The sequence below is a fragment of the Salvelinus alpinus genome, chromosome 5 (genome assembly GCF_045679555.1).
Source record: "Salvelinus alpinus chromosome 5, SLU_Salpinus.1, whole genome shotgun sequence".
Taxonomy (NCBI): domain Eukaryota; kingdom Metazoa; phylum Chordata; class Actinopteri; order Salmoniformes; family Salmonidae; genus Salvelinus; species Salvelinus alpinus.
This window is the reverse complement of record NC_092090.1, coordinates 64,148,381-64,173,990: the sequence shown is the minus strand read 5'-3', so window position 1 is coordinate 64,173,990 and position 25,610 is coordinate 64,148,381. Positions and strand designations below refer to the sequence as shown.

Genomic DNA, 25,610 nt, shown 5'->3' with positions numbered 1-25,610 from the left:
CCTATCTTTAAATTGTATTATTTATCAGCATGTGACTAAAACTTGAGCACTAATAGGAATCGGATAAGTAGAAGTCAGTGCAATCTATTAGTCATTACATATCTCACACATCAATACTAAATAGGCTACTGACAGCATAATCTCGTTCCCAGACACCTTTTCCCAAATGCGCAATAGCCTGAGGACGAGGTTACTGACAGCATAACACAGTGAAAGGCTTTGAACAGCGAAACAACAGCCTATAGGCTGACATTTATTGTTAACTCATTTTTGTCACTAATATATCAAGGTTTTATTATTAGTTAGTCTGTCTTGTACACATTCGCAGCTAAAAGCTGAATTGCAGTAGACAAAAAAAAGGAGATAACAGTTATTTGAAGAAGAAGAATATTGGGTCGCCCATTCAGTCAACCAGTAATTAATTCATAATCAAGTCATTATTATTTTATATCGGGTTTTCAAATCATAAAAGACAAAACCCACTGGTCAATTCAACCTCTATTCCAAGTTGTTTCAATACAATTTCATTGAAATTACGTGGACATATTGTTGATTCAACCAGGGTGTGCTCAGTGGGAACAGTGTCAATAAAATAATATCAAAGTATGATCTATTTTCTGATACTCCTACACCTTTTCTTCTTAGTGGTGTACCACAGATATTCCACAACCCTGACTAAAATCTCATTAAAAGTTCTACCCTGCTAAGGGAAGGTAGTCTAAGAAAAAAACACATACAGCATGGTATCACTGACACATCCCTGCTAATATGGAGCTCAAGTTTCCTCCTAACAATGCAAATAACAATACTTCTGCTACATCCCTTAAAGTGATAACTAGGGCTGTCAGAGTTAATCAGTTAGAACTGATAACATTTACTAATCTAGTACTTAAAGTGATGAGGACATACATACACTCTGAACAACAATAACAACATAATACTATACAATATGATTGTTTTGCAACCCAATCTAATGAGATTGTTTGTAATGAGGACATATGCCATCAAATCCATCACTATCAATCAGTCAGTCAAAAAAAGGAGCTGTTCTGTAAAAACCATAAATGTGAAAGGCACATATGGCAACTGAAAAAAGAGCGTACAAAGATGCATTGATATGCTTGAGTGACAATGATAATCTGGACTGAGTTCATATAGTTTCACGATGTCACCACAGTATACTGAATGAAATGTAAATGCAATGACCTTGATCATAATACAACCTAACCTAAACATAACGGCTGAGAAATGATAAATAGTGTAGTGACCTTAACCCGACACCTAGAGGCTACCCCCAAATTCGCTACAATGGGGTTTTGATCAACAGCATGTTGGATCTGTGCAAATAGCAGCACATTAAAGAAGTGCTCTCGCTGTGTATGTGCAGGTGACTTTGTAAGGATGGGACCCAGCTTATTATGGTATGATACAGTTGAAGTCGGAAGTTTACATACACTTAGGTTGGAGTCATTAAAACTCGTTTTTCAACCACGACACACATTTCTTGTTAACAAACTATAGTTTTGGCAAGTTGGTCAGGACATAAAAAGAAATCAGACAAGACCTCAGACAAAAAAATTGTAGACCTCTACAAGTCTGGTTCATCCTTGGGAGAAATTTCCAAACGCCTGAAGGTACCACGTTCATCTGTACAAACAATAGTACACAAGTATAAACAGGATGGGACCACACAGCCGTCATACCGCTCAGGAAGGAGACGCATTCTGTCTCCTAGAGATGAACGTACTATGGTGTGAAAAGTGCAAATCAATCCCAGAATAACAGCAAAGGACCTTGTGAAGATGCTGGAGGAAACAGGTACAAAAGTATCTATATCCACAGTAAAACGAGTCCGATATCGACATAACCTGAAAGGCCGCTCAGCAAGGAAGAAGCCACTGCTCCAAAACCGCCATAAAAAAGCCAGACTACAGTTTGCAACTGCACATGGGGACAAAGATCGCACTTTTTGGAGAAATGTCCTCTGGTCTGATGAAACAAAAATAGAACTGTTTGGCCATAATGACCATCGTTATGTTTGGATGAAAAAGGGGGGGCTTGCAAGCCGAAGAACACCATCCCAACCGTGAAGCACAGGGGTGGCAGCATCATGTTGTGGGGGTGCTTTGCTGCAAGAGGGACTGGTGCACTTCACAATATAGATGGCATCATGAGAAAGAACAATTATGTGGATATATTGAAGCAACATCTCAAGACATCAGTCAGGAAGTTAAAGCTTGGTCGCAAATGGTTCTTCCAAATGGACAATGACCCCAAGCATACTTCCAAAGTTGTGGCAAAATGGCTTAAGGACAACAAAGTCAAGGTATTGGAGTGGCCATCACAAAGCCCTGACCTCAATCCTATAGAACATTTGTGGGCAGAACTGAAAAAGCGTGTGCGAGCAAGGAAGTCTACAAACCTGACTCAGTTACACCAGTTTCTGACCCACTGGAATTGTGATACAGTGAATTATAACTGAAATAATCTGTCGGTACACGATTGTTGGAAAGATTTATTGTTTCAAGCACAAAGTAGATGTCCTAACCGACTTGCCAAAACTATAGTTTGTTTACAATAAATTTGTGGAGTGGTTGAAAAACAAGTTTTAAATTACTCCAACCTAAGTGTTTGTAAACTTCCGACTTCAACTGTATGACTTGTGCTTATTTTTGCTCCCTTACATGAACTCACATTTCACATTGTACATTCCACACCTACCCTCTGGGTGTGTATATGATACGATATTAGTGATATAATATTAATCTCTGCTCCCTGATTGGGTAAATCCTTTTTGATGTCAAAGAGCACAAAGTGTACATTTGTCCTTCATTCATGTTTGGACATACTGTAGAGCATCTCCTAAAATAATTTAAAAAAATAGTGCATTTTGAAAAGTCTAGACTGGCATTGAGGACCACTGCTAACCGGATGGAGAAACAGTGCATCATGAATATGATGGATGTTATGCATCATCAACACTGTCTGGCGGTTTGCTGGTCATGAGGTTTGGTGACATCGGACCTTGATCTGAATCTCTTCATCCTGAGAAAGAACGAGAGAGAGAGAGAGAGAGGTAGAAAGAGAGAGAGAGAGAAAGAGAAAGAGAGAGAGAGGTAGAGAGAGAGAGAGAGATAGAAAGAGAGAGAGAGAGAGCGAAAGAGGTAGAAAGAGAGAGAGAGGTAGAAAGAGAGAGAGAGGTAGAAAGAGAGGGAGAGAGAGAGAGGTAGAAAGAGAGGGAGAGAGAGAGAGGTAGAAAGAGAGGGAGAGAGAGAGAGAGGGAGAAAGAGAGAGAGAGAGAGAGAGAGAGAGAGAGAGAGAGAGAGAGAGAGAGAGAGAGAGATAAAGAGTGAAAAAGAGGTGAGTAGTTATAGCAGCATGGTCTCTGTCTACTGTAGAAGATCAAACAACACAACATCGGTTGTGTAAAACTGATCTCTTGACTTTCGTTTTTTTAATCTCTGGAAAATTCCTTGGTATATTGTTTATTTACTAGTTACTTCCCTAAAGGTAATCCTGGATCCTGCTTCAGTGGGTATATGTGTGCGTCCCAAATGGGAATAGGGGGCCATTTGGACTTCAACCTTGTACATACTGTGTCTGCAGTCTCCTCCCCCTCTGTGTGTTCCGCTCCACTGTTGGGATTAGACATGTCAAAGTCAGAGAGAGCACTCTCTATAGCCTCCTCATCATAGTCTGTTTGGTATTCATCTGATAACTCTGAGGGAGAGAGGAAGACAGAGAAGGTGTAGAGAATAACACAGGAACCAAATAGGTACAGGAAGTGTGTGTGTGTGTGTCCCTCTCACCTTCCACCAGGACTGGTTTGACAGGCTCAATTCGAGAGACAATCTCTGCCAGGTCAGTGAAGGAGGCATTGGGACACGTGACCACCTGAAAAAAACACACACACACACGCACGCACGCACACACACACACGCCAGTCAACAGTCTAAAGGACCATTTATTGGCAACTGTAAATTAGGAAACTGCCACAGTCCAGTTCATAACAGCTCGTATCGGAAGCAATCAGTCAAAAATGACAAAAGAAAAAAACATAAACCAATGAGATGTGCAACCAAGGCTGAAGAGGGGTTGGAGTAGCTGCTGCAACATCTGAAATAGAAACAAGGTGTGGTGCAGTTGAGAACCGGTCTGTGTAACTAGCTAACTCACATTGCCGCTCTTCGTCTTATGAAATTCCTCTTGATGTCTGTCTTTCATCATCTTGTCCACAACCCCATTACGACGCCACATGTCAAACACTGTCTTACAGTGCTGGTAGCCCACTTCCTGAGACAGAGAGAGCGAGAGACAGAGGGAGAAGGGGGGGGGTGATTAGGTGAGATTATGATGAGACGAGACAGATGGAGAGCCATGGAGACAGTGTCTACTTCCCCAACTGCACCCTTTTCTCTATATAGTGCACTATATAGGGTGCCATTTGGGACGCACTCAGTGAGGAACAGAGGGCAGTTACTCACAGCGATCTCGTCGAACTTGCCAAACTCTAAGGTGCCGTAGTGATCAATGGGCGGCCGGATGTACTCGCAGTAGTCGCTGTCTTTAACTAACTCCAGCTGACGAACGCAGCACACATAAGCAAGCCTGGTCTGGATCTCAGCCATGTTCAGGACCTTATAGAGGATTAGAAGAATACAGAAATAGATCTGAGTTCAGGTCGGCCTCCGTGCCTCAGCCAACAAAGGAAAGTAGCAGGGGTCCTCAACAACAATAGGGCTTATCCAGGAAAAACATCCAAAAAGGACCAATATGGTCAACAGGACTTGGAGCACTCTAAAACAGGCTAGATAGATCTGTTGTGATCAGCAGATATGAATCATTGTGAACTAAATGACCACAAGGTATTCTAGGTTGTGAGCATTCTTTTTTTGACATCCTCCTGACTCACCTGGACTTTCTCTGCAAGGGGGTTGAAGCGTTTCCATAGCAGCCACCAGCCAGACAGTGAGTCACCGTAGTTGGTGAGGTTAGTCTCGTCCTGGCTGCCCACATCGATGGCTATTACTACTTTGGCTCCCATGGAGCGAGCTACATCAGCTATATATATATATATATATAAAGTGAAGGTGAGAGAGAGAGTGACAAACACTGACCAATAGCCATGGCATCTACTGTGTACATCACATGCAAGGTAATGTCTCTAACTTGTACACTATAACTGTACATGTATGCTCACTTTTAACGTCATGTTTTATAGTTGTTTGAGACATGGCCATATAAATACTGACCAGGTAGGTTATTTATGTAGCCACCGTCCATGAGTAAGTGTCCGTCTTTGGGGTCACAGAGGGGTGGCAGGTACCCAGACAGTGACATGCTGGCACGCACGTACCTCCATAGGGAACCTACAAGAGGAGGGCATGCTGAGGTTCAATACCTCAACAGAGTCAAAGGTCCCAAATGGCAACGTATTCCCTACATAGTGCACTACTTTTGACCCGTATCAAATGGCCTCCTTTTCCCTATATAGTACACTAGTTTTGACCTGAGCCCTATGGACCCTGGTCAAAAGTAGTAGACTATATATAGGGAATAGGGTGCCATTTTCCGACATTGAGAATAAAGCCAGACCGACCGTCAGTGTGAACCCTCATGGATGAAGCAGTGATATCTGTTGTGATGTTGAAGTAGGGGATCCACAGGTCCTAGGAGAGTAGGAGGAGCACGCGGGGGAAAGAGAGAAGAAATGTTTAGCTGATAAAAATAAACTATTAGCTGACCTGAAATAAACTGAAACCATATCATGACCAAGACTTGGCATCTATAAGGTCTTATTTATGCATACATTTAAGCAATGAGATGAGATCATGTTAAATGGATGTCATAAGCCAGCAGTCATAAGTATGGGTCAAATCTAGGGATGAATAAATAATCCAGATTTTTAAACTGATCATAGAGGCGTAATTAAAACCATCACTATTCACAATGGGATCCTGTCAAGTGGAGTGTGGACTACAACCCCCTGTCCTCTCACCTCGATCTGTTTGCCCTTAAATACAGCGCTGACGCTGTTGTTAAAGGAGGCCCCAGAGAACATGGAGGTCACAGGGTACGTCAGGTCGAACACCTTCTTGAAGATGGACCTCATGTCCTGGTGTTGGAGAGAGGTGGAGAGATACCTTACGATCAACTTCTCTGGAGCCAAAGACAACGGCTACGTCTTAAACCCTATTCCCTATTTAGTGCATTACTTCTGACTAGTGCCCTGGTCAAAAGTAGTGCACTATATGGGGAATAGGATACCATTTGGGATTAGGACAACATCCTCTTATGCATTGAGCCCAGCTTCGGCCGTCCTGTATCTTCTCACCATGGCCCACTCGCGAGCGCGGACCCTCATATGGCTGTTGCTCTTCTCCTCAGCGTACAGCGCCCCCATCAGGGAGCCGATGGAGGTGCCGCCCACCATGTCCACAGGGATGCCCGCCTCATTGAGCGCCCGCAGGATGCCAACCTGACAGCAACCCCTGGAGGGACACGGACCACAGGTAGGTTACACAGAGTCCAAAACATGACACTGGACAATAAGCACAGTCAGTGTGTGAGTAAAAGAGGGGGGACGTTTAGCCTAACGAAGCGTTTGAGTGGACAGTCAGAGGGAGCAGTGTTGACGGGACTAGAGAATATACCCACCGTGACCCAGCTCCTGGACATGCCAGAGCAAAAGGGAACAAGAACAGAAAGCAGAAAAGACAGAAAAGCCATTATCGAAAGACAGAGGCCTCATAGCAAGGTAGACAGAGGAAAGAGGCATCCAGAGTGAACAATGACACGAACAGCCATACACTCTCTATACTAGAAATATTCAAATGATTTCAAGTTGGGCAAAAAAAACAAGAAAACCATAACCAGGGACTATAAACCTAAAAGAATGGTGTTTGGATAATTGCAGTTGTAGAAATCTGTAATGTGGCGACTGCAGATGACAGATCTAATCAGCTAAAAAGGTACTACTGATAGTGCAGCCTGTTACATTGGAGTATGAGGTCTAGAAAGAGATTAGCAGTACCTTGCGCCTCCTCCCCCCAGCACCAGGGCGATGGTGTTGCCTGTCAGGACTCTGGCCAGACGGCTGAAGTCAGAGTGGCGGTCTGGAGGCTTCTGGAACACACGCTGGTACATTTCTTTCTGAGCACAACCACAGCGGGACCCCAGGAGCACAGGAGCACAGCACCACAGGAGCAGCGGTAGAGGGGAAGAGTCAGCAAATGTGTGATTCGTCCCAATTGGCACCCTATTCCCTAGTGCCATACTTTTGACCAGAGCGCTATACATTATATAGAAAATAGGGTGCCATTTGGGAAGCAGCTTGGTCAAGATTGTTTTCGGAAAGCTCAGTAATGATATCTAAAGGCTTCCTTCTGAGACGTGCGTCATACGAGCAGTGAGGCAGAGTGAACCAAGCTGCAGGTCAGAAGCCAAGATTGAAAAAGTAGGTTGAATATTGTCTAGTCAGTGAGAGGAGCTATGACTATTCTAGCTGAGGTGTGTGTGTACTAGCATGGACAGGCTACTACTGGAAAATACCAAATTTGGGCAGGACAGGGGTGTATGTGTATGTATGCGTGCCTTCCTGCCCGCGTGTGTGTGCGTGCCTGTCTCCGTTCCTGTCTGCGCGCGTGTGTGTGTCAGCCTTATATGTGTGTGCATATAGGGTACCAGTTTAGGCAGGCTCCTCTTGGAGAAGACCCTGTGTGGACAGGAGAGGTGCAGGTGTCTGGAGATCCAGCTCCTCATGTTGAGCCACTCCACAGTGCCCTGAGGCGGGGGACCGTCCTCCCTGTGCAGCAGGATCAGCTGCTTCTGGGCCCGCACTGCACTGCCCTCCAGCATCCGCTCCAACTAGGGGACAGAGGCCACGGCACAGGGACAACAGCGTCACACCCACAGTGGAGGAGACCTAAGTTAAGGGTGAGTCCCAAATGGCACGCTATTCTTAGTGTAGGCCACTACTTTTGACCAGGGCCCATAGGTAGTAGTGGACTAGAGGGAATAGGGTGCCATTTAGGATGCATACCAAATTATGTCCTATTTCTTATGTAATGCACTATAAGACTAGGTTCATATGTTTTCAAATATACATTTGATTTATAAGTAATTCACTGTAGAAGAGGGATTGGGTGTCCCTTGATATGTGTCCTTCATGTCAATCAGACAGCAGACAATGAAAGAGACAAGCCCTGTTTCTCTTCTTCCTCATTAAGCTTCAATCATTTAACCCCTAATAAACTGTCTTACTAATAGGGGTTCATCCTAGCGAAGTTAATTAAGAAGCCACTTAGACTTCCCTAATCCCCACATACACACAGTAGACCAGTTATCCCACTTCATAGAGATTGCATAAAACAAAGTAAGCCCTCGACTTTCCTAATACCCATTAGGCAGATAGGGTTCTATAGGTATATGTTGTTTCTTATTGAGCAGCCCTTGTTGGCCAGGTCTCCCTTGTAAAAGAGGTCTTCTGACCTCAATGGGACTTTCCGGATTAAACAAAGGTTCAAGAAAAAAGGCAGAGGTGTTGGTGTGCATTTTGTTTACCTCGCCCACGGTCGGCTCGGCCTCTCCCAGTCCCACAATGATGATGCAGTCGGCCTGGCGGATGCAGCGCTGGGTCCAGGGGGTCAAGGTATCGTCTGATTGGTAGAGAACGATGCGGTGGATATCCTCCTGCTGCCCCAGCCAGCTGGACAGACGGTACTCATGCACACTACAGAGGAGAGGGTTGAGATGTGTGTATCCTATAAAGTGTTTCCTTCAACTATGACAACCAGTTGATCTTGACCCAAATATGCTAACGCAGACAACAGCGTGCATGCCTGAAATGATTACGTCATTCCTACCTGTCCAGTGCGGCAGCACCCAGTCGCTGTTTGATGATGTCACTGGTCAAGAGTAAGGTGGGACCTAAAAGTCCAACAGAAATAAAATAGTACATACTGAATGTAGACCAGCAAGCTATAGTGAAAAATAATTAGTAGTCGCAGATCACTTTTAAGTCCAACAACATTTACATTTAAGTCATTTAGCAGACGCTCTTATGCAGAGCGACTTACAAATTGGAAAGTTCATACATATTCATCCTGGTCCCCCCGTGGGGAATGAACCCACAACCCTGGCGTTGCAAGCGCCATGCTCTACCAACTGAGCCACACGGGACATCTACTGTTTGAGTCACCGGGAGTGGTTAAGCAGGACTAGTAGTAATGATATGTACCAATGGCACATAGTGCATGCTGCAGCTCCAGTGTGAAGGCTGTAAGAGGCACCTCCTCTGACACAGGCAGGATGGTCACAGTGGACAGGTTAGAGGCCGGGCTCCCTGAATCCCACTTACTGCTGGGGGGATGTAGCGTCAGACCACAGGCTACAACAGAGGAAAGAAGACAGAGGCATCGCTGATGCACCATGGGTGGTTGAGACAGACAAAACACAAGAACACACACACACTATCCCCCTGACACATATATTTTAAATCTACACCACCGTTCAAAAGATTTGGGTCACTTAGAAATGTATTCCATAAATAATTTGCCATTTCCAGCTACAATAGTTATTTTAATGGACAAAAAAAAAAGTGCTTTTCTTTCAAAAACAAGGACATTTCTAAGCGACCCCAATCTTTTGAACGGTAGTGTACACTAACCTGCCAAGGGTCCGTTAGCCTGCTGCATATTTCCAAGGATCTTCTGTCCCAGCAGATGGATGAGTCTGGTCACTACCTGCGGATACCTCCTCTTGATGGAGCCGAGGGCCCCCTCAGGCAGCTTGGCTAGCTCAGAGTCCCTGATGGCGTGCACTGTAGTGGCTCGGTTCATGTGGGTCAGGGCCTCCACCTGAGAACACCACATAAATTCTATGAACAACAGTTAATCAAGGGTTCCATCTCTTGAAGTTAACTTAGCCTGGTCCCGGATTTGTTTGTGCTCTTCCCAACTCATTGTCAAGCCATGACAATGGGTGACAAGGAATTGACATGATAGCACAAACAGATCTGGAACCAGGCTAGAGTTAAATACATAAACCATAAAGAATATGGGATTATAGAGCACTTACCACCCCTATGAGGTCACCGCGACCATACTCTCCGGTCAACTCCTTCTTCCCATCATCCTTTGCGATGACAGAACGCAGGCGGCCACTGAGGACGATGAAGGTGCTGTCCGACTTGTCTCCCTGCCTAGGAACGGTTGGATGCAGCAGTTAGACAGAGAAACAGATAGACCAGGGTATTCAAATCTTACCCTACGAGGTCCGGAGCCTGCTGGTTTTCTGTTCTACCTGATAATTAATTGCATCCACCTGGTGTTCCAGGTCTAAAATCAGTCCCTCATTAGAGGAGAATAAGTTTAAAAAAGCAGGTGAACTGGTTTCGAGGTCCAGATTTGAATTTGAGGGAGATAGTGGATATGAGACCTTTCAGCATAGAGATCCTATAATTCCTGACCAAGATGGATGTTTTTTTATCATGTTGCTAGGATGCCACATTCTAGTGTTCTATATGTACTTCTATGCTATTCAGCAGGTACCTGTAGACAGTGCGGCCAGCCTCCACAGCCATCCAGTCCAGAGCAAAGTCTATCTGCCTGACGAAGCCTGACACTCTCTTCACCACGGTGTGAGCCACATTCAGCACCACCCTTGGCTCTTCGCGCATGATCCTACATAGACCCACATTCACATATTCAGACAGCAACTACTGTGCACAAAAACATGCACACCAACAGGGTGTGGGACAACAGGGTCTGGGACAAATATGAGAATTACAGTAACAATACGGTCATCAGACATCGAGTGTGTGTGCGTGTCTCTGTGCCTGCATCTGTGTGTCTGTGTCTATACACAAGGGAAATGGCATACTCATAGAAGGCAGCTTTAGAGATAGACAGGAAGGTGCAGTCCCTGTGTGCTCGGACGCTGAAGATGAGGGGTTCACCAGTCAGCACGGCCAGATGACCCACCATCTCCCCTGGGTGAGTCAGAAACAGCAGGGTGTCCTCCTCACGGTCGATCGTCCGCTGGTACACATGGAGCGCCCCCGAGATCACAAACTGCACACTTGCATCCTACCAGAGGGAACAGACGGCACAGGGAGATACAGCTATACATAATGTCAATGGGCGAGTCCCAAATGGCACCCTATTCTCTATATAGTGCACAACGTTTGACTAGAGCCCTGGTCAGAAGTAGTCCACCCTATAGGGAATAGTGCCTTTTGACACACATAAATGAACCACTTGTAAAATGCAGTTATAAGACAAATAACGTTGACCGTTTCTGCCCGTGCTGCTGACAGAGAAGAAGCAGATGTTTTACTGAGATGAGCTCTAGCCTCAGGGCTAAAGGATATGTCTACCACTACCAGGCAGCATGCAGACAGACTGACCTGGTCCCCCTGGCTGTTCAACACACAGCCAGCTTTGACCTGACGCAGAGTCACCCTGCCCTCCAGCAGACTGGGGTCCTGACAGAAAGAATGAGAGAGATAGGGAGGTAAGAAGAGGGTCAGAAAATTTGGCAGGAATGTCCAAACTCCTGCAGTGTGTGCAGCTTCTGTTCCAGCCCAGGTCTTGATGAAGAATAAATAGTCTTACATTTGGATTGTGATTAGTTGAATCGGGTGTTAGTTCTAGACTGGAACAAAAGCCTGCACATACAGTGGCTCTCCGGGGCCAGCCTGCTGGATGTATTCTAGTTTATACTGAGACCCAGAGAGAGCCATCCAGTACCTGTAGTTGTATGAGGCGCTGCAGGTCCTTCTTGGCAGCCTGGAAGATGGCGTTGACCTTGCTGTGGTGGATGTGACCTGACTGACCTCCTCCAGCCTCAGAGTAGTGAAACACAGCAGAGGGAGTGTGCACCATGGTCACACTCTTCTTCAGAATGGACTGATAAATGAAAGGGAGAAAGGGGAGGGGGGAGAGAGAGAGGGGGGGTGAGTATGGCCTTGCTATCGAGAGAGGCTGCCATAGCCTATCTTCTCTTGAGAGCCAAGTCTGCCTATGTGCCCACTGCCCACAAAATGACGTGGAAACTGAGCTGCACTTCCTAACCTCCTGTCAAATGTATGACCAGATTAGGCACACATATTTCCCTCAGATTACACAGACCCACAAAGAATTTGAGAACAAATCCAATATTGATAAACTCCCATATCTATTATGTGAAATACCACAGTGTGCCACCATAGCAGCAAGATTTGTGACCTATAAACACATAAACTGTACGTATCTCCTTATTTATTGTTACAACACTGTTACATAGCCAATAATATAACGTTTGAAATGTCTATATTATTTTTTGCTTTCGTGAGTTTAATGTTAAGTGTTCATTTCTGATTAATTCATTTCCCTTGTTCATTTCCCTTTTGTTTAATTGTCCACTTCACTTGCTTCGGCAATGTAAACATATGTTTCCCATACCAATAAAGCCCTTTGAATTGAACTGAATTGAGAGAGGGGGAGAGAGGAAGAGTCAGAGACATAACTAGGAATGTGTCTATGTATCTTATGGACGTTGTTACACTGACATGTGTCTGGTAAATCTGCAGTGCATCACAGACCTTGTGTGGGACCTGGGGACTTGGTGGTGGTGTGTCTGCTTTAGCGGCTTCTTCTCTTACTCTGGCTCGCTGATATGCCATGTTGAGGTCAGCCGATGTGGCACCTCAAAGAGTGTGAGGAGAGAGACAAAAAGCATTCAGACACACGGACCAGGGCTTGTACAGTACAGGGCCGGATTCACAAAACACGATTTACGCAAACGCTTAAGTGCAATTCCTCAACAATATCTTAAGATTTACAGTACGGTACAGGTCACTACTATGTGGTCTGACCAGTGTGTGTGTGTGTGTGCGTGTGTGTGTGTGGTAATGTATGCTTACTTGACACTGCCATAGGAGTGGACTGGGAACGAGATCTTTTTCCTTTAGTGGTTGGGCTGCTATTTGAAAGACAGGACTTCCTCTCTCCAATTTCTGAAACAACACCATTCAGCTATGCCATGAGTATGTCCTGCTTTCCAGCAAGCCACCATTCTTCATAGTGACATAACATAACAACCTCCACACTTATCCATCTGATTCATATTTTCATGATATGGTAATCCAAATGTAATCCAGACATAATGCAGACTAGGGTGGCACATTTCCAGTAACTTTCCCAAAACTGGCAGGTTTCCAGAAACCCCACTTGGAGGACTCCCAAACATCCTGCTTATTCCCTCCTGATTCCAGGAATCTTCCAAATGGGATTTGTTTTTTGGGGAAAGTTACCGGAATGTTTGGAACCGTATGCAAAACCAAAGCTAGAATTAACATTGGTTTCTATGCTGGCATTTACCAGTGAGATGACCATCCTATAATAACTAACCTGTGTCGCTGGGCCCCTTCTCATGGCCAGACTCATCAGACCGAGATTGATGTCTGTCTCGACCCCTGTTCGGGTTGGCTTCACCTATCACACTGTGCACTGCCACCAGGGGGATCGCCTGTCTCTCCTGAAAGACAAACATGGAACACACACACAGAACCATCAGGAGTATACATCCCCTTCAAAGATTAAATATCCAGTCGTGTGTGTGTGTGTGTGTGTGTGTCATACCGCATTGAAGAGCTCGGTGGTAAGGCCTAGGTAGTTGTGAAGGGCTAGGAAGGTGACTCTCTGCAGGCGTACCATGATGATCTAGAAAGGACAATAACAAAAAAGCAACAAATGGCTCCACTGTTTTAGTAAAGAGAGCAGAACCCTGAAAATGTCTGAAAATACAAAATCCTCAGTGATTTAGTTTTTTGGGTTTAGCTGTGTAACTACAGGATAATGTCACAGTTGCCTACAAACCAGGCAGGAGGTGTAATCTCCAGTATTTGAGTGATATTATATAATGGCTGATTTCCCTGTGTACAGACCACATCCCAAATGGCACTCTATTCCCTTTTTAGTACATTACTTTTGACCAGAACTATATGGGCCCTGGTCAAAAGTTGTGCACTTTACAGTGCTTATAGGAAATCTACACCCCCTTGAACTTTTTGCACATTTTGCTGCCTTAAAATTGAATCTAAAAAGGGATTAAAACAGATCTACACAACCTACTGCAAGACAACACGGCAAATAAATTAACTTTTTGGCTTAAATTTAAAACTACAGGGTTGGGTCAAATCCAATATTGCGGTGGTGGCAGCAACATGTTATGGGTATGCTTGTCATGGGCAGGGACTGGGGAGTTTGTCAGGATCAAAATAAATATGAAAGGAGAAAACCTGCCTCAGTCTTCTGATTCAGATTCCAAGAACACAGGATGAGATGTTACTATCCTTTGTGCAAGCACTTCCAAGAGTTCATGAACAGTGAGCCTGGTGAAATTTGGGGAGCGCATCGTCAGTAGTGTACCTTTGGTTCCTAGGGTGTTTCGGCCTTTCACACTATACACCCTCCCCAAAGGCGGCCAGCGACAGGGTGATCAATCCTACGCTTGCGTCCCATTCCCAATTAGTCATAGGAGTTGCCTTGTTGTTGATAGCCAACATCCCATGGGACTATGCATGGCAGGGGCGTCCTCCTCCCTGAGTCAAGCATTGTTGACCACATACCTCCTGGCCCTCTCACTTCGGGGCCCAGCTGGGGTCTTTCCTCTTCATCCAGAGCTATTGACTGCTGCCTTCTGCCGCCTCAGATACAGCTTTGATTGCCGAACGCTGGCTCTGGCCCTTAATTCCCAGGTCTCTAAGCAGTCTGGTTGTAGATGTTGCCACAAAACCTCTGCAGCCCACCTCCACTGATCGGACTTCTGTGTTCCAGCCATGATGCCGTGCTTCGGCAGCTAGATCGGCATAGCGCAGATATTTTCGCTCATAAGCCTCATCTACTGAGTCCTCCCAGGGTACTGTGAGCTCAATGATGAAGACCTTCTTGAGCGAACGGGACCAGAGCACCATGTCAGGTCTTAGGGTGGTGGTTGCGATCTCCGGAGGAAACACAAGTTGCCGGCCAATGTCAGCTAGCATTTTCCAGTCGCGGGCCAAGCGCAGCTGGTCTCGCTCTAATGGTGTAGAGCTGCTCTTCGGTGGTTTAGCCCCTTCGCGGACAAAGGTCGTCCGTAAGGGGTGTGATGCTGCTGGGGGTGGTAGGGAGTTGGTGGCAGCTCGCTTGTACTCCAGGGCGGACGCAAGGTTTTTAAGGACTTGGTTGTGACGCCAAGTGTAGCGTCCTTGGGTGAGGCTTGTTTTACACCCTGTGAGAATGTGCCTGAGGTTGGCTGGCATGGAACAGAGGGCACAGTCCGGATCTTCACCATACCATTGGTGAAGATTAACTGGTGTTGGAAGGACGTCATATGTTGCTCTGATGGAAAAGCTCAACCGCCTCGCTTCCATGGCCCACAGAGCCTTCCAGCTGATCTTCCTCTTCTCCACACTGTCCCATCGAGTCCACTGTCCCTGTTTGGCAAGAGAGACTGCCTTGGCCCACCTTGCAGCCTCCTCCTGATGGCGTACTTCCTGCACTACCATCTTCCGCCGCTCTGGTGCACTGGCCTTACTCCAAGCAGCATGGCTAGTTAGCCCAAGGCGTCCTCTCCCTTGCTGAACATGACCCACAATGTCAGCATGTCTGAGGGCTGCTGTTGCCTCCTGGACTGCTTTTCCTGGCCTCCATTTGCGCCCAGTTGCCAAGGTCGGCGCTTTGTTGCTCACCACTGGGTCTCGAGATTCATTCCGTGTCATCTGGAGCCTGGTTTTTGCACACTTGAATTCCTCTGTTAGACTGGTGAGGGGCAGCTTGAGGACACCATCTCCATAGAGGCCTATGGTGGTAAGGCATCGTGGAACTCCGAGCCACTTCTTTAAGTAGCCTGTGACTCCTCTTTTGAAAACCTAACTTTGGGATAGAGGTTTTTTTCCAGTGAGACAATTACACAAATTTGAATGCAAAAAATACACACCAGAATGGCTTTCCAAGAGGTGTTGAGTGATTTTAGTCTCAGTCCTGAATTAAATCTGCTTAAAGAAAAAATCAGAGACAAGGTTTGAATATTACTGTCGATCAGTGATTCCCAACCAAATATTATGAGCTTCAGCAATTTCAACAAAAACAATGGATATATGTTGCCCTAAGAGTTGTGCAAAGTTGGTCAAATCTTATTCCAAATGATTCACAGCTGTAATGGCTGCTTAAGGTTTTTCCACCAAGTATTAACTCAGGGGGGCGGAGATTTATCCAATTACGCTATTTCAGTTTTTTTTTTATTAATTTGAAAAATATTCGATAACTTTCTTTCACTTTGAAAATGTGGAGTAAGTTGTGTAGATCTGTATGAAAAAAAATCTAATTTAATACATTTTTAGATAAAAATTTTAAGGCAGCAAAATGTGAAGAGGAGAAGTTCAAGGGGGTCTAGACTTTCTATAGGCACTGTACAGGGAATAGTGCGCCATTTGGGATGTATCCTAGGTCCGTCTGTCACTGATAGTAACAGTACCTGGATAACACGGACCAGGGTCTCTGGGTATTTCTCAAACACAGAGTGGAAGGCAGCAGCTGGAAGACGCAGTATGGTAGAAGAGGTTGCAGCTCTGGCAGATACAGTCTTGTAGGGGGCTGAGTGACCCTAGGATGCATAGGGGGGGTAGAGGACGAGAAGTGGTGGCTGGTCTCACTTTAAAATCGGAGGACAGGCTCATTCTAATGGCTGGAATGGAATGGTCTCAAACACATGGTTTTCCATTGCAGCCATTACTACAAATCGTCCGCCCCTCACCAGCCTCCTGTGTCTTAGGTACTTATCAGAGTGCAGTGGATACATAAACATGCGCTAGCTGAATCAGAGGGTAAATGAGAGTGGAAAGCGTAACGTACAGTGATGACATCCAGGATACTGAGCAGACTGTGGACACTGTCTCCTGGAAACACCTCCTTTACCACCACATCTGTCCCATCCTATAACAACAAAATACATGTTACTTGCATTTGACTATCAAACTTTAAGTACATAATTGTAATAGTTGTAAATGCAGCGTAATGGGTGAGATCACGTCCCCTCATGATCTTTGGGCAAAACTGTAGTCAAATATGGAATACATTTTCCTTTCTATCTGAGTGTGGGCCTTCTTCATTTTCCTATTCAGGATGAGGTTGCTCCAGCAACAGATATAGCATGTAGGGATCTTACACTCTCATGTATGCAGAGCTCCAGACGGCCATCTTGCACCACGTAGATGCTGTCGTCGATGTCCCCGGGACGAAAGAGTGTATCCATCTCGTGGAGCTGCACAAACACCATGTGACGGCACAGCTCCAGGAACAGAGGCTTCTCAAAGTGGCCCAGGACCCTGGACACAGCACACAGACCATAGTGGGATGGATTACACAGGGGTTATCATTTATAGGGCTTGCTAAAACAACTGTTGGTAATGCAGCACCTTACAACATGACAACCCATCATTTACTCAGTCTAGGTGAGGGACACTCGAATAGTTTTTACCTGGTAGTTAATTGCACTCACCAGGTACCCTGGGTCTAAATCAGTCCCTGACTAAAGGGTAAGAATAAAAAATCATCAGTGGAACTAGACTGGAGGTCCATATTTGAGTGTCCCTAGTCTAGGTGTTTACGTGTTTGCGGTTCCCTTACCTGACGTTCTTAAGCATGTAGAGCACCTCAGAGGGCAGGTGAGAGTTCTGCACGTCAAACTCTGTGAGGTCAGCCTCCAGCAAAGAGGGAGGGGGCTCCTTAGCCACCAGGGTGGGGGGCTCCCTCCTAATGCGCAGTATTCTGGGACACAAAGTGTTAGGGTTCGTGCATGGTGTTTAAACGTATCCTTAAAACATACAAAACTCGTACAAACTGTTCACCATCAGAAAAAGAGAGGCTATCACTACAGGTATCATCGGAATACACAGTGTAGTCATGACTCACTTTCGCGCTATAGACAGGACTTTAGTTCTCTTCCTGATTCGATGCTTCTGTGACTCTGAGGTAGAGGTAGGGGTTGAGGTAGAGGACAAGGTCTGCACCTGGTACAGTAAAAAACAGGGAGAGATGTTTTAATTTAAATCAATTCAGTATAGCTAGCCTTGTGAAACCAGCCTGATCTCGTGATAGCTCCCATTCTAACGAGTGAAGTGAAATTAAACCTGTCTGCTTGAGTGGTCAGTCTGCTTGACCAGTGGTTGGTCTGCTTAACCAATGGTCGGTCTGCTTGACCAGGCTACAGTAGAGCCTAACATACAGGTATTTTACTGTATCTCTATGTGCTATTTATATTGAAAATGACACAAAACAATTAAGGGAGACACTCTAGACAAAATGTGCGAGGGATTGCCTGATGGAGTGGGACTGACCTTTCTCATGATCTTTCTGCCATAAAACATAACTTTGTCTCTTTTCCTGAAGCGATAGTGAGGCTGCTGCTCCTCTGAAAAAAAAACATACAGCACATACTGTCATGAACACATAGGCCTATATGGCTGTTAAAGCTAAATTACTTTATTTGTTTTATTACAACTTGACGAACTTGAACAATGTTCACTATTTTACTGGTTTGAAATATTTGCCTGTATATATTATTATCTGTCTTATATAGATAAAGGTAGGTCGGTACACCAACTGGTTCTAAATAAATACAAACAAATAAATCAAATAGTTCTTCATTTATGAGAGAATGGAGGCAGGAAGTACTGACTGTACTGTTTGTATCTTCTGTAGAATAAAAACACAGCCATGCCGATGAGAGACACTGCCAACACAGCCAGTACAGCTACGACCAGCACACCAGTCCACTGGGAGGGCAAAAGAAGATATTTATTAGACGTGGACCAAACCACAACCACAATGACATCTAATATATTGGCTAGGAGTTCGTCCCAAATGGCACCCTATTCCCTATATAATGCACTACTTGGGACCAGAGCCTTAGTAGACCTGCACTTTATAGGGAACAGAGTGCCATTTTGGATGCAGCCTCAGTAGGCTGCTGGCATGGTGATCTAAGAACAGTCACAACAGCACTGTTCACAGAGTCAGTGCTGGAGAGGAGAGTGCTGGGTAGCTACCTACCAATGGCAATGGCATAGCAGTCTCTGTTCTGTCCTCCATCCAATGTTGCATCCTGGCCTTAATTTCACTGCCAAGTGGCACCAGGCTCTACAAAACAAGCAGGAAACTAACATTCAACAGATGTCTATTCATGACCAGGCATCAAGAAGGTTAAGCCTAGATAGAGAAATGGAATCGGACACTGTGTAATAGACAGGGTAGTAGACCTATTGAATTGGTGGGAGACCTTGAACTGGTTTTATTACCGGGTATATACTGCAGCTGTCCTCATCTTTGTCATCCACCTTGTCATCCATTCCTAGCCAAAAAAAGGCAAACAGTGTACATGCATTTTCCAAGTCACAGTGGAAGAGATAAAATAAAGTATTCTTCACATAGTTTGAGAAAAGGAACCAGAGGGAAATGTCCTAGTCCTTCCACACTCTGATCGGCCTAATCAAAAGGAGCACTATGTGAATTCTTGAAACCCTAAAACCATTATGCCAAAACAAAACAGATACAAATGAGAAGAAAAAAAATATTACAAATGAGAACACTGTATCACTCACTGACTGTAGTCACAGTGTGTACTGCCAGTGTGTCTGTCTGCACCTGCTCTGCACTCTGTAACCAGAGACACCCACTGGCCACTGCACACACATACTTGAATAGACTCACCCACAAGCAAGTAGAAAGTCTAGGCTACTACACTACACACCCTGAACCTGTATCTGTGCGTTAGAGACCTCTCGCACAGATACAAGTTCATACACACCCCAGTAAACAGATTGTTCATGACAGGAATCAAATAGGGCCTAGTATCCTGAGTATATCAAATTTGCATGATCTAGCCTAGATCATTAAATACTGAGCAGGTGCATGGCCGGCTTGATTTCAAGATCTGGATGTATGGTATTTTCCTCTAACTGTGCCCTTATATTGATAAACAAACCCATCACGGACAGACACACAGTCAATTCGCACAGGTATGACATTCTACTAACGTCGCCCTTGCCTTAAATAGCTATAATGTATCTACGACATAAATATGGAAGAATACGAACACATTTCCAATTAGTTACTTTTAATCCCAGTTAATAAATTGGTGCTCATAGGTTCAGGCAGTCGACGGTTATATGGCCAAAGTTGTATCACTGTCACACAGAGCTAAATGGGCTGACAGGCAAACAGACAAAGTCCCGTTATGCCGACTTGCCCAATGCCCATTGACACTCCGTCTGTAGCCATGCAGTCAAATAAACACAAATTATTTACACTGCACTACATGGTTAAATGAAAATATTAGCTACAATAATATACTTACTGGTTCGTATTACCTAACGTTCCACTATCTCTACTGTCAAAGTTTTATGTACACTTGCATGTCTTTCAATTCCCGATGACTCACTGCCAGTATCTGGAATTCCAATTGGCTATCACTGACTGAATCAAACCAATCACAAAACGTTTTATTCTGACGTCGGGGTCTTCGAATGTGTCTATCTTGCCATTGGCGCTGTTCAAGGTGAGTGTAGCTATAGATTTTACACATATTATCGCTAAAGTGATATTAATCGCCATGTAGTGCTTATCTTGCTTTCTACTTCAACAATGACCGTACAGCTATTTAGAAACAGAGAGTCAAAGTGTCGTTGACCCGTGTCTTTTGCTAGCTAGCGAACTACTCTAGTGCTAGCAAAACACATGGGTACAAAACCAAGCTAAATAACGCTAGCTAACAACAGCTACCAACAAAGCTATGCGTAGACAACAATGCCCAGACGTTTTTCGCAATGAATATGTCTTCAGGTAGCAACAGTTACAATATGGAACGTGTTAATGTGTCATGTTTACAATACTGTTGTATATAAACCCTGGCTTGTTAATGCTATATATTGGCCAGTGATGGGCTTTGAAACTACCGTATTGGCACTCTCCAGAAGAAGCCCATGTTGACTCCAATGCACCCTCCATATGAATTAATGTAGTTCTACAGTATTTCAATTAGTGGCAATATGTAACTTTTCGGTCAACCTGGTCAAATTTGCATAGACATTTTAGTTTTAGATCAATCATTCTACTTGAAAGCAAGACTAAGAAGCGGTAAAGCTGTTCTATGTTCAGTATTTTATGCTCCCGTTAAGTTTTGTTTTTGCTCTTTTACTTTTGTACACCAGCTTCAAACAGCTAAAACAACAATGTTTTTGGTTATGGAAACTATATTTCACAGCGGTTTAACTGGTACAATGATTATCTACACTATACTAGTTTATGTAGTGTTGTGGTGTCTCTTGTCGTGATGTGTGTGTTGTCCAATATTTTTAGCAAAACAATATTTTAATCTCCGTCCCCGCAGGAGGCTTTTTTGCCTTTTGGTAGCCATCGTTGTAAATAAAAATGTGTTATATCTTGCAACAGTTTGACTCACATTTTCACACAGGGGTTTCAAACGGTCAATAGTTAAAATGCTTACTTTATTCTGTTTCTTCATCCCAGTCTCATTTTACTTGATTTAAACGAATGTGAAAGAACTGGTAGAGGTAGGTTCCTAGCAGTGAGGAAATAGTGATTTAGCTATGTTTACTGTTGTTAGCTACCAAAGTACCCATTGTAATCTCACCCATTTCATTGACTCCATACAGATTTGCCCAACAGTTTGAGTCCAAAACTCTTCGATGCGATGGGCGTATTGAATGCTCTTCGACGGGGCATTGTGAGAGGAGCCGATCGTATGGCTGAATTCACCAGCAAACGTGGCTCAATGACTCACTACAAAGGCAGAGGGGCACAGCCAACAGGAGTACTAACCTCCAGCAGAAAATTTGTTCCAGTACAGGCAATGATCCCCCAGTTTGTGGTGCCTGACTTGGAGGGATTCATACTCAAGCCCTACGTGTCGTACCGCACCCCGGCTGGAACGGAGCCCGCTGTCACCCCTGAGGGTCTGTTCTCCGAGGCTGTGGCCCAGCAGATCCAGAAAGACTTTGAGGAAGGCTCCTTTGATAAGGAACAGCTGGAGAAATACGGATTTGAGCCCACGCAGGAGGGAAAGTTATTTAAACTATACCCAAAGAACTTTATACAATAAAAAGGCCACCCAATCTGATCTATCTGGAACTCTGACTTAGTATCAAGAATCGTTAACTAATTTTGTTTGTGTTGGGAGGTCAAGTAGTTGCTAACCATTTGAGACCGCTGAGCTGATCATATGTTACTGGACCGTGGTGTATTGTGAATGTGCTTGCTGAAAGTACTAGTATGTGGTATTTGGACTCAAACTGTTGGGCTATCCCTTTAGCATACGTTAAAGGGATAGTTCACTCAAACATATTTTAGTATTTTGTTCATTAGTCCACTGTTGATATGGTTGCCAACAATGGGGACATGTCGGAAGTAAAGTCTCCAAGATATAGCACTTTCAGTACAAATCTACATGTGAATATGTATTTTCATCACTCTTTGCTTTTTACCAAAAGTGTTCCATCTTGAAGATTTGACATTTTCAAAAAATAAATAATTGGTGCTGGTTGTTTTGTGTTTTGAACATTGAAATAAGCGAGGCAGGTACGGTCGTGGGAAATATAATATGCATTCTTCTGCCTCTGCCTCCAGAGGGGTATACTACAAAGTGGGATCAATGAGTTAGCCAGCTAACTTGAATAAATATTCTGAAATCACTTTTTATTTTTTGATAACTAACTTGATATGGCCATGGTCTAATTGACCCATCCAAAAGCACATACAATGCCGTCAAAGTATTCAGACCCCTTAACTTAGTCTACATTTTTTTGCCTTACAGCATAAATTATAGATTCATTAAATATATTTTTGTATCACCCATCTACACACAATAACCCATAATGAGAAAGTGAAAATAGGTTTTTAGAAATGTTAGCAAATGTATCTAAAAATAAATACAACTCTCATTTACATAAGTATTCACACCTGAGCCACTACTTTCTGGGTAAGTCTCCAAGAGCTTTCCACACCTGGATTGTGCATCATTTGCCCATTTGTTCTTTTCAAATTTCTTCAAGTGCTGTAAAATTGGTTGTTGATCATTGCTAGACAACCATTTTAATTTGTTGGTAAACTGCTCCAGTGTAGATTTGGCCTTGTTTTTAGGTTATTGTCCTGCTGAAAGGTGAATTAATCTCCCAGTGTCTGATGTAAAACAGACCAGGTATTCGTCTAGGATTTTGCCTGTGCTTAACTTCACTCCGTTTCTTTTGTTATCATTAACGATTACAAGCATTATTTGGGCTTGCCATAACAAAGGGGTTGAATACTGTTTAATTTGTAAAAACATAATTCCATATTGTGTTTGTGTAGGCCAGTGACAAAAACATCTACATTTAATCCATTTTAAATTATGGCTGTAACACAAAAAATTATGGCTTCAACACAAAATGTTGAAAAAGTCAAGGAGTGTGAATACTTTCTGAAGGCACTAAGTTTAACTTAATGAACCAGAAAATCAATAGTTATTTCTGGTTGTTTGTCAAAGTTAGCTGGCTAACTCATTGATCCTGCGTTATTATACCCCTTTGGTTTTGTGGGCTTGACCAATGAAACAAAACAAGTCTCAAAATAAACCTGGTGGTGGTGCTCCTGCCTGGCAACCATCGCGCTCGTCCGTTGCTCCTCTCCCTCTCTCATCCCCTGGGTCTTCACGGTGCAGGCTACCAGGTATGTAACTTTGGGGTCCAGTCCCAGCGCCATACATGAAGCATGTGGTCATAGAATGAGCAGCTGGCTATTAGGCAGGACACTGCAGTGCTGTCTTCTGAAGGGTTGGAATAAGGAGGTGGGCCTCCCACAGAGCTAGCAGGTGGCGGGGATCAGCGCCCAGGTATGTAACATCCTGCGTCATCCTCCAAGGAGGTGGTGAAGCTGGTAGCTGGAGATTCATACCTAATCCTCATGGCTCTCTGTCTTTGCTCTGTGGTCTACAGATGGGAGGAGGCTGTTCCAGGGACAAGTGGGATCAGTCTGCCCTGTAGGCCAGGTAGTTGTGTAGGAGGCTAGGACGGAACATGCTCTTCCGCTGCCCTCTAGAGGAACAAGTGAAAAATACAGGTTTGACACAATGACAAAACATTACCAGCTCTTAAATTACAATTAGTACTATAAACCTTTTCGGTTGGATTGCCCCTTTAAAAATCAATCAGACATGGTAGTTGTAAAGGGTTACGTTTTCATGTGAGCTTCATGTCACTGTCTAGCCTTAGCTCTCACGCTTCACTCGAATGTGTGGTGAAAGCCTGTGCAGGCTTGCCCCGTTCAGACTCCCCAGGGCTTGCTTGCCTGGCAGTGAAGGATGTGGCAGTCGCAAGTGCTCATGGGTAGGATGCCACTTCAGTCACCACACTCCTCCACCCAGGGCATTCTCACTGAGAGGCTGGCACGTGTTCCTCTCGTCCCACAGCAACACCTGCTTGTCATAGATACAGATACAAGATCATAGAATACTATAAGCTTACTATAGAAGACTTACACTGAGTGTTCAAAACATACCCCCCACCATCAGAACAGCCTGATTTCGTTGGGCCATGGAGTCTACAAGGTGTCAAGAGTTCCACAAGGAAGCTAGCCCATGACTGTATTGCTTCCCACAGTTGTGTCAAGATGACTGGATGTCCTTTGGGTGGTGGACAATTTTTTTTTATACCCACGGCAAACTGTTGAGTGTGGAAATACCCAGCAGTGTTGCACAAACCGGTGCGCCTGGCAACCTACTACCATACCCCGTTCAACGGCACTTACATATTTTGTCTTGCCCATTCACCCTCTGAATGGCACACATACTCAATCCATGTCTCAAGGCTTAGAAATCCTTCTTTAACCTGTCTCCTCCCCTTCATCTACACTGATTGAAGTGGATTTAACAAGTGACATCAATAAGGGATCATACTGTAGCTTTCACCTGCAATCACCTGGTCAGTCTGTCATGGAAAGAGCAGGTGTTCTTAATGTTTTGTACACTCAGTGTATAGTTTCCTATAGGAATCCCATAATGCTTTTTTGTAAGGGAAGTTGCGTTTTGATTAAATATAATATTTTGTTGCCACCAGCAGCTACCTTATGAATGAAGACAATAGTATTTAACCACAAGATTGAGATAATTAACTATTTCCCATTTTAGAAATACTGATATGTATTTTGCAAGTACAGTAATTAGTACTGCATGTACTTACCATCTTCAGTATGGAGTAGGGTAATTTTTTTTAATTTTTTTTGCCTACAAAAATACATTACAGATGGGCTATTGTCAAAATGGTCCCTTAAATTGATAAAAAACACAAGCACACAAACCCCAGCCATCTGGCTTGATCAAGCACTTCAAGCATACTCTGCCTTTTAATGAACTGTGGTTCAGGGTGACAAAATGCCACAATATTCACTGTTATCCCTGGATAAAATGGGTCCACAAGGAAAGATGTCAAAAGATCAGTGAATCAACTGTCATATGATGTGATCTGTGTGGGAATGTTGGGGGGAGGGTGTGAGAGTCAGAATAGATTATTCCCAGATGTAAGGTCACCTGTAAATTACACT

General features: G+C 44.2%; 2 protein-coding genes across 4 annotated transcripts; one reads left to right on the top strand and one right to left on the bottom strand.

The window, feature by feature from the left end:
- Positions 1-218: 218 nt before the first annotated feature.
- On the bottom strand, positions 219-20,481 carry LOC139576503 (patatin-like phospholipase domain-containing protein 7). Of its 3 annotated transcripts, none has more exons than XM_071402674.1 (35): positions 20,377-20,481; positions 19,319-19,371; positions 19,074-19,160; positions 18,700-18,796; positions 18,359-18,432; positions 17,934-18,031; positions 17,649-17,789; positions 17,188-17,347; positions 16,875-16,955; positions 16,498-16,626; positions 13,623-13,703; positions 13,392-13,518; positions 12,905-12,997; positions 12,584-12,687; positions 11,751-11,909; positions 11,408-11,485; positions 10,882-11,087; positions 10,551-10,682; positions 10,078-10,201; positions 9,668-9,857; positions 9,239-9,388; positions 8,865-8,928; positions 8,563-8,731; positions 7,684-7,866; positions 7,034-7,152; positions 6,335-6,491; positions 5,999-6,115; positions 5,600-5,669; positions 5,253-5,369; positions 4,913-5,061; positions 4,485-4,637; positions 4,177-4,293; positions 3,810-3,894; positions 3,596-3,720; positions 219-3,045 (listed from the first exon to the last, which is right to left on the bottom strand). In XM_071402674.1, exons 2-35 carry the CDS (start codon positions 19,367-19,369, stop codon positions 3,001-3,003), a joined length of 4,032 nt encoding a protein of 1,343 aa, XP_071258775.1. In that variant the 5' UTR covers positions 19,370-19,371; positions 20,377-20,481; the 3' UTR covers positions 219-3,000. The 3 variants fall into 3 exon arrangements, with proteins under 3 accessions (XP_071258775.1, XP_071258776.1, XP_071258777.1); XM_071402675.1 differs by having other exon boundaries at positions 3,596-3,635; XM_071402676.1 differs by lacking the exons at positions 219-3,045; positions 3,596-3,720 and having other exon boundaries at positions 3,805-3,894; positions 4,177-4,289.
- Positions 20,471-22,581, top strand: LOC139576504 (large ribosomal subunit protein mL41-like). Its single transcript, XM_071402677.1, has 2 exons — positions 20,471-20,577; positions 21,695-22,581. Exon 2 carries the CDS (start codon positions 21,733-21,735, stop codon positions 22,138-22,140), a length of 408 nt encoding a protein of 135 aa, XP_071258778.1. The 5' UTR covers positions 20,471-20,577; positions 21,695-21,732; the 3' UTR covers positions 22,141-22,581.
- The last annotated feature ends 3,029 nt before the right edge of the window (positions 22,582-25,610 follow it).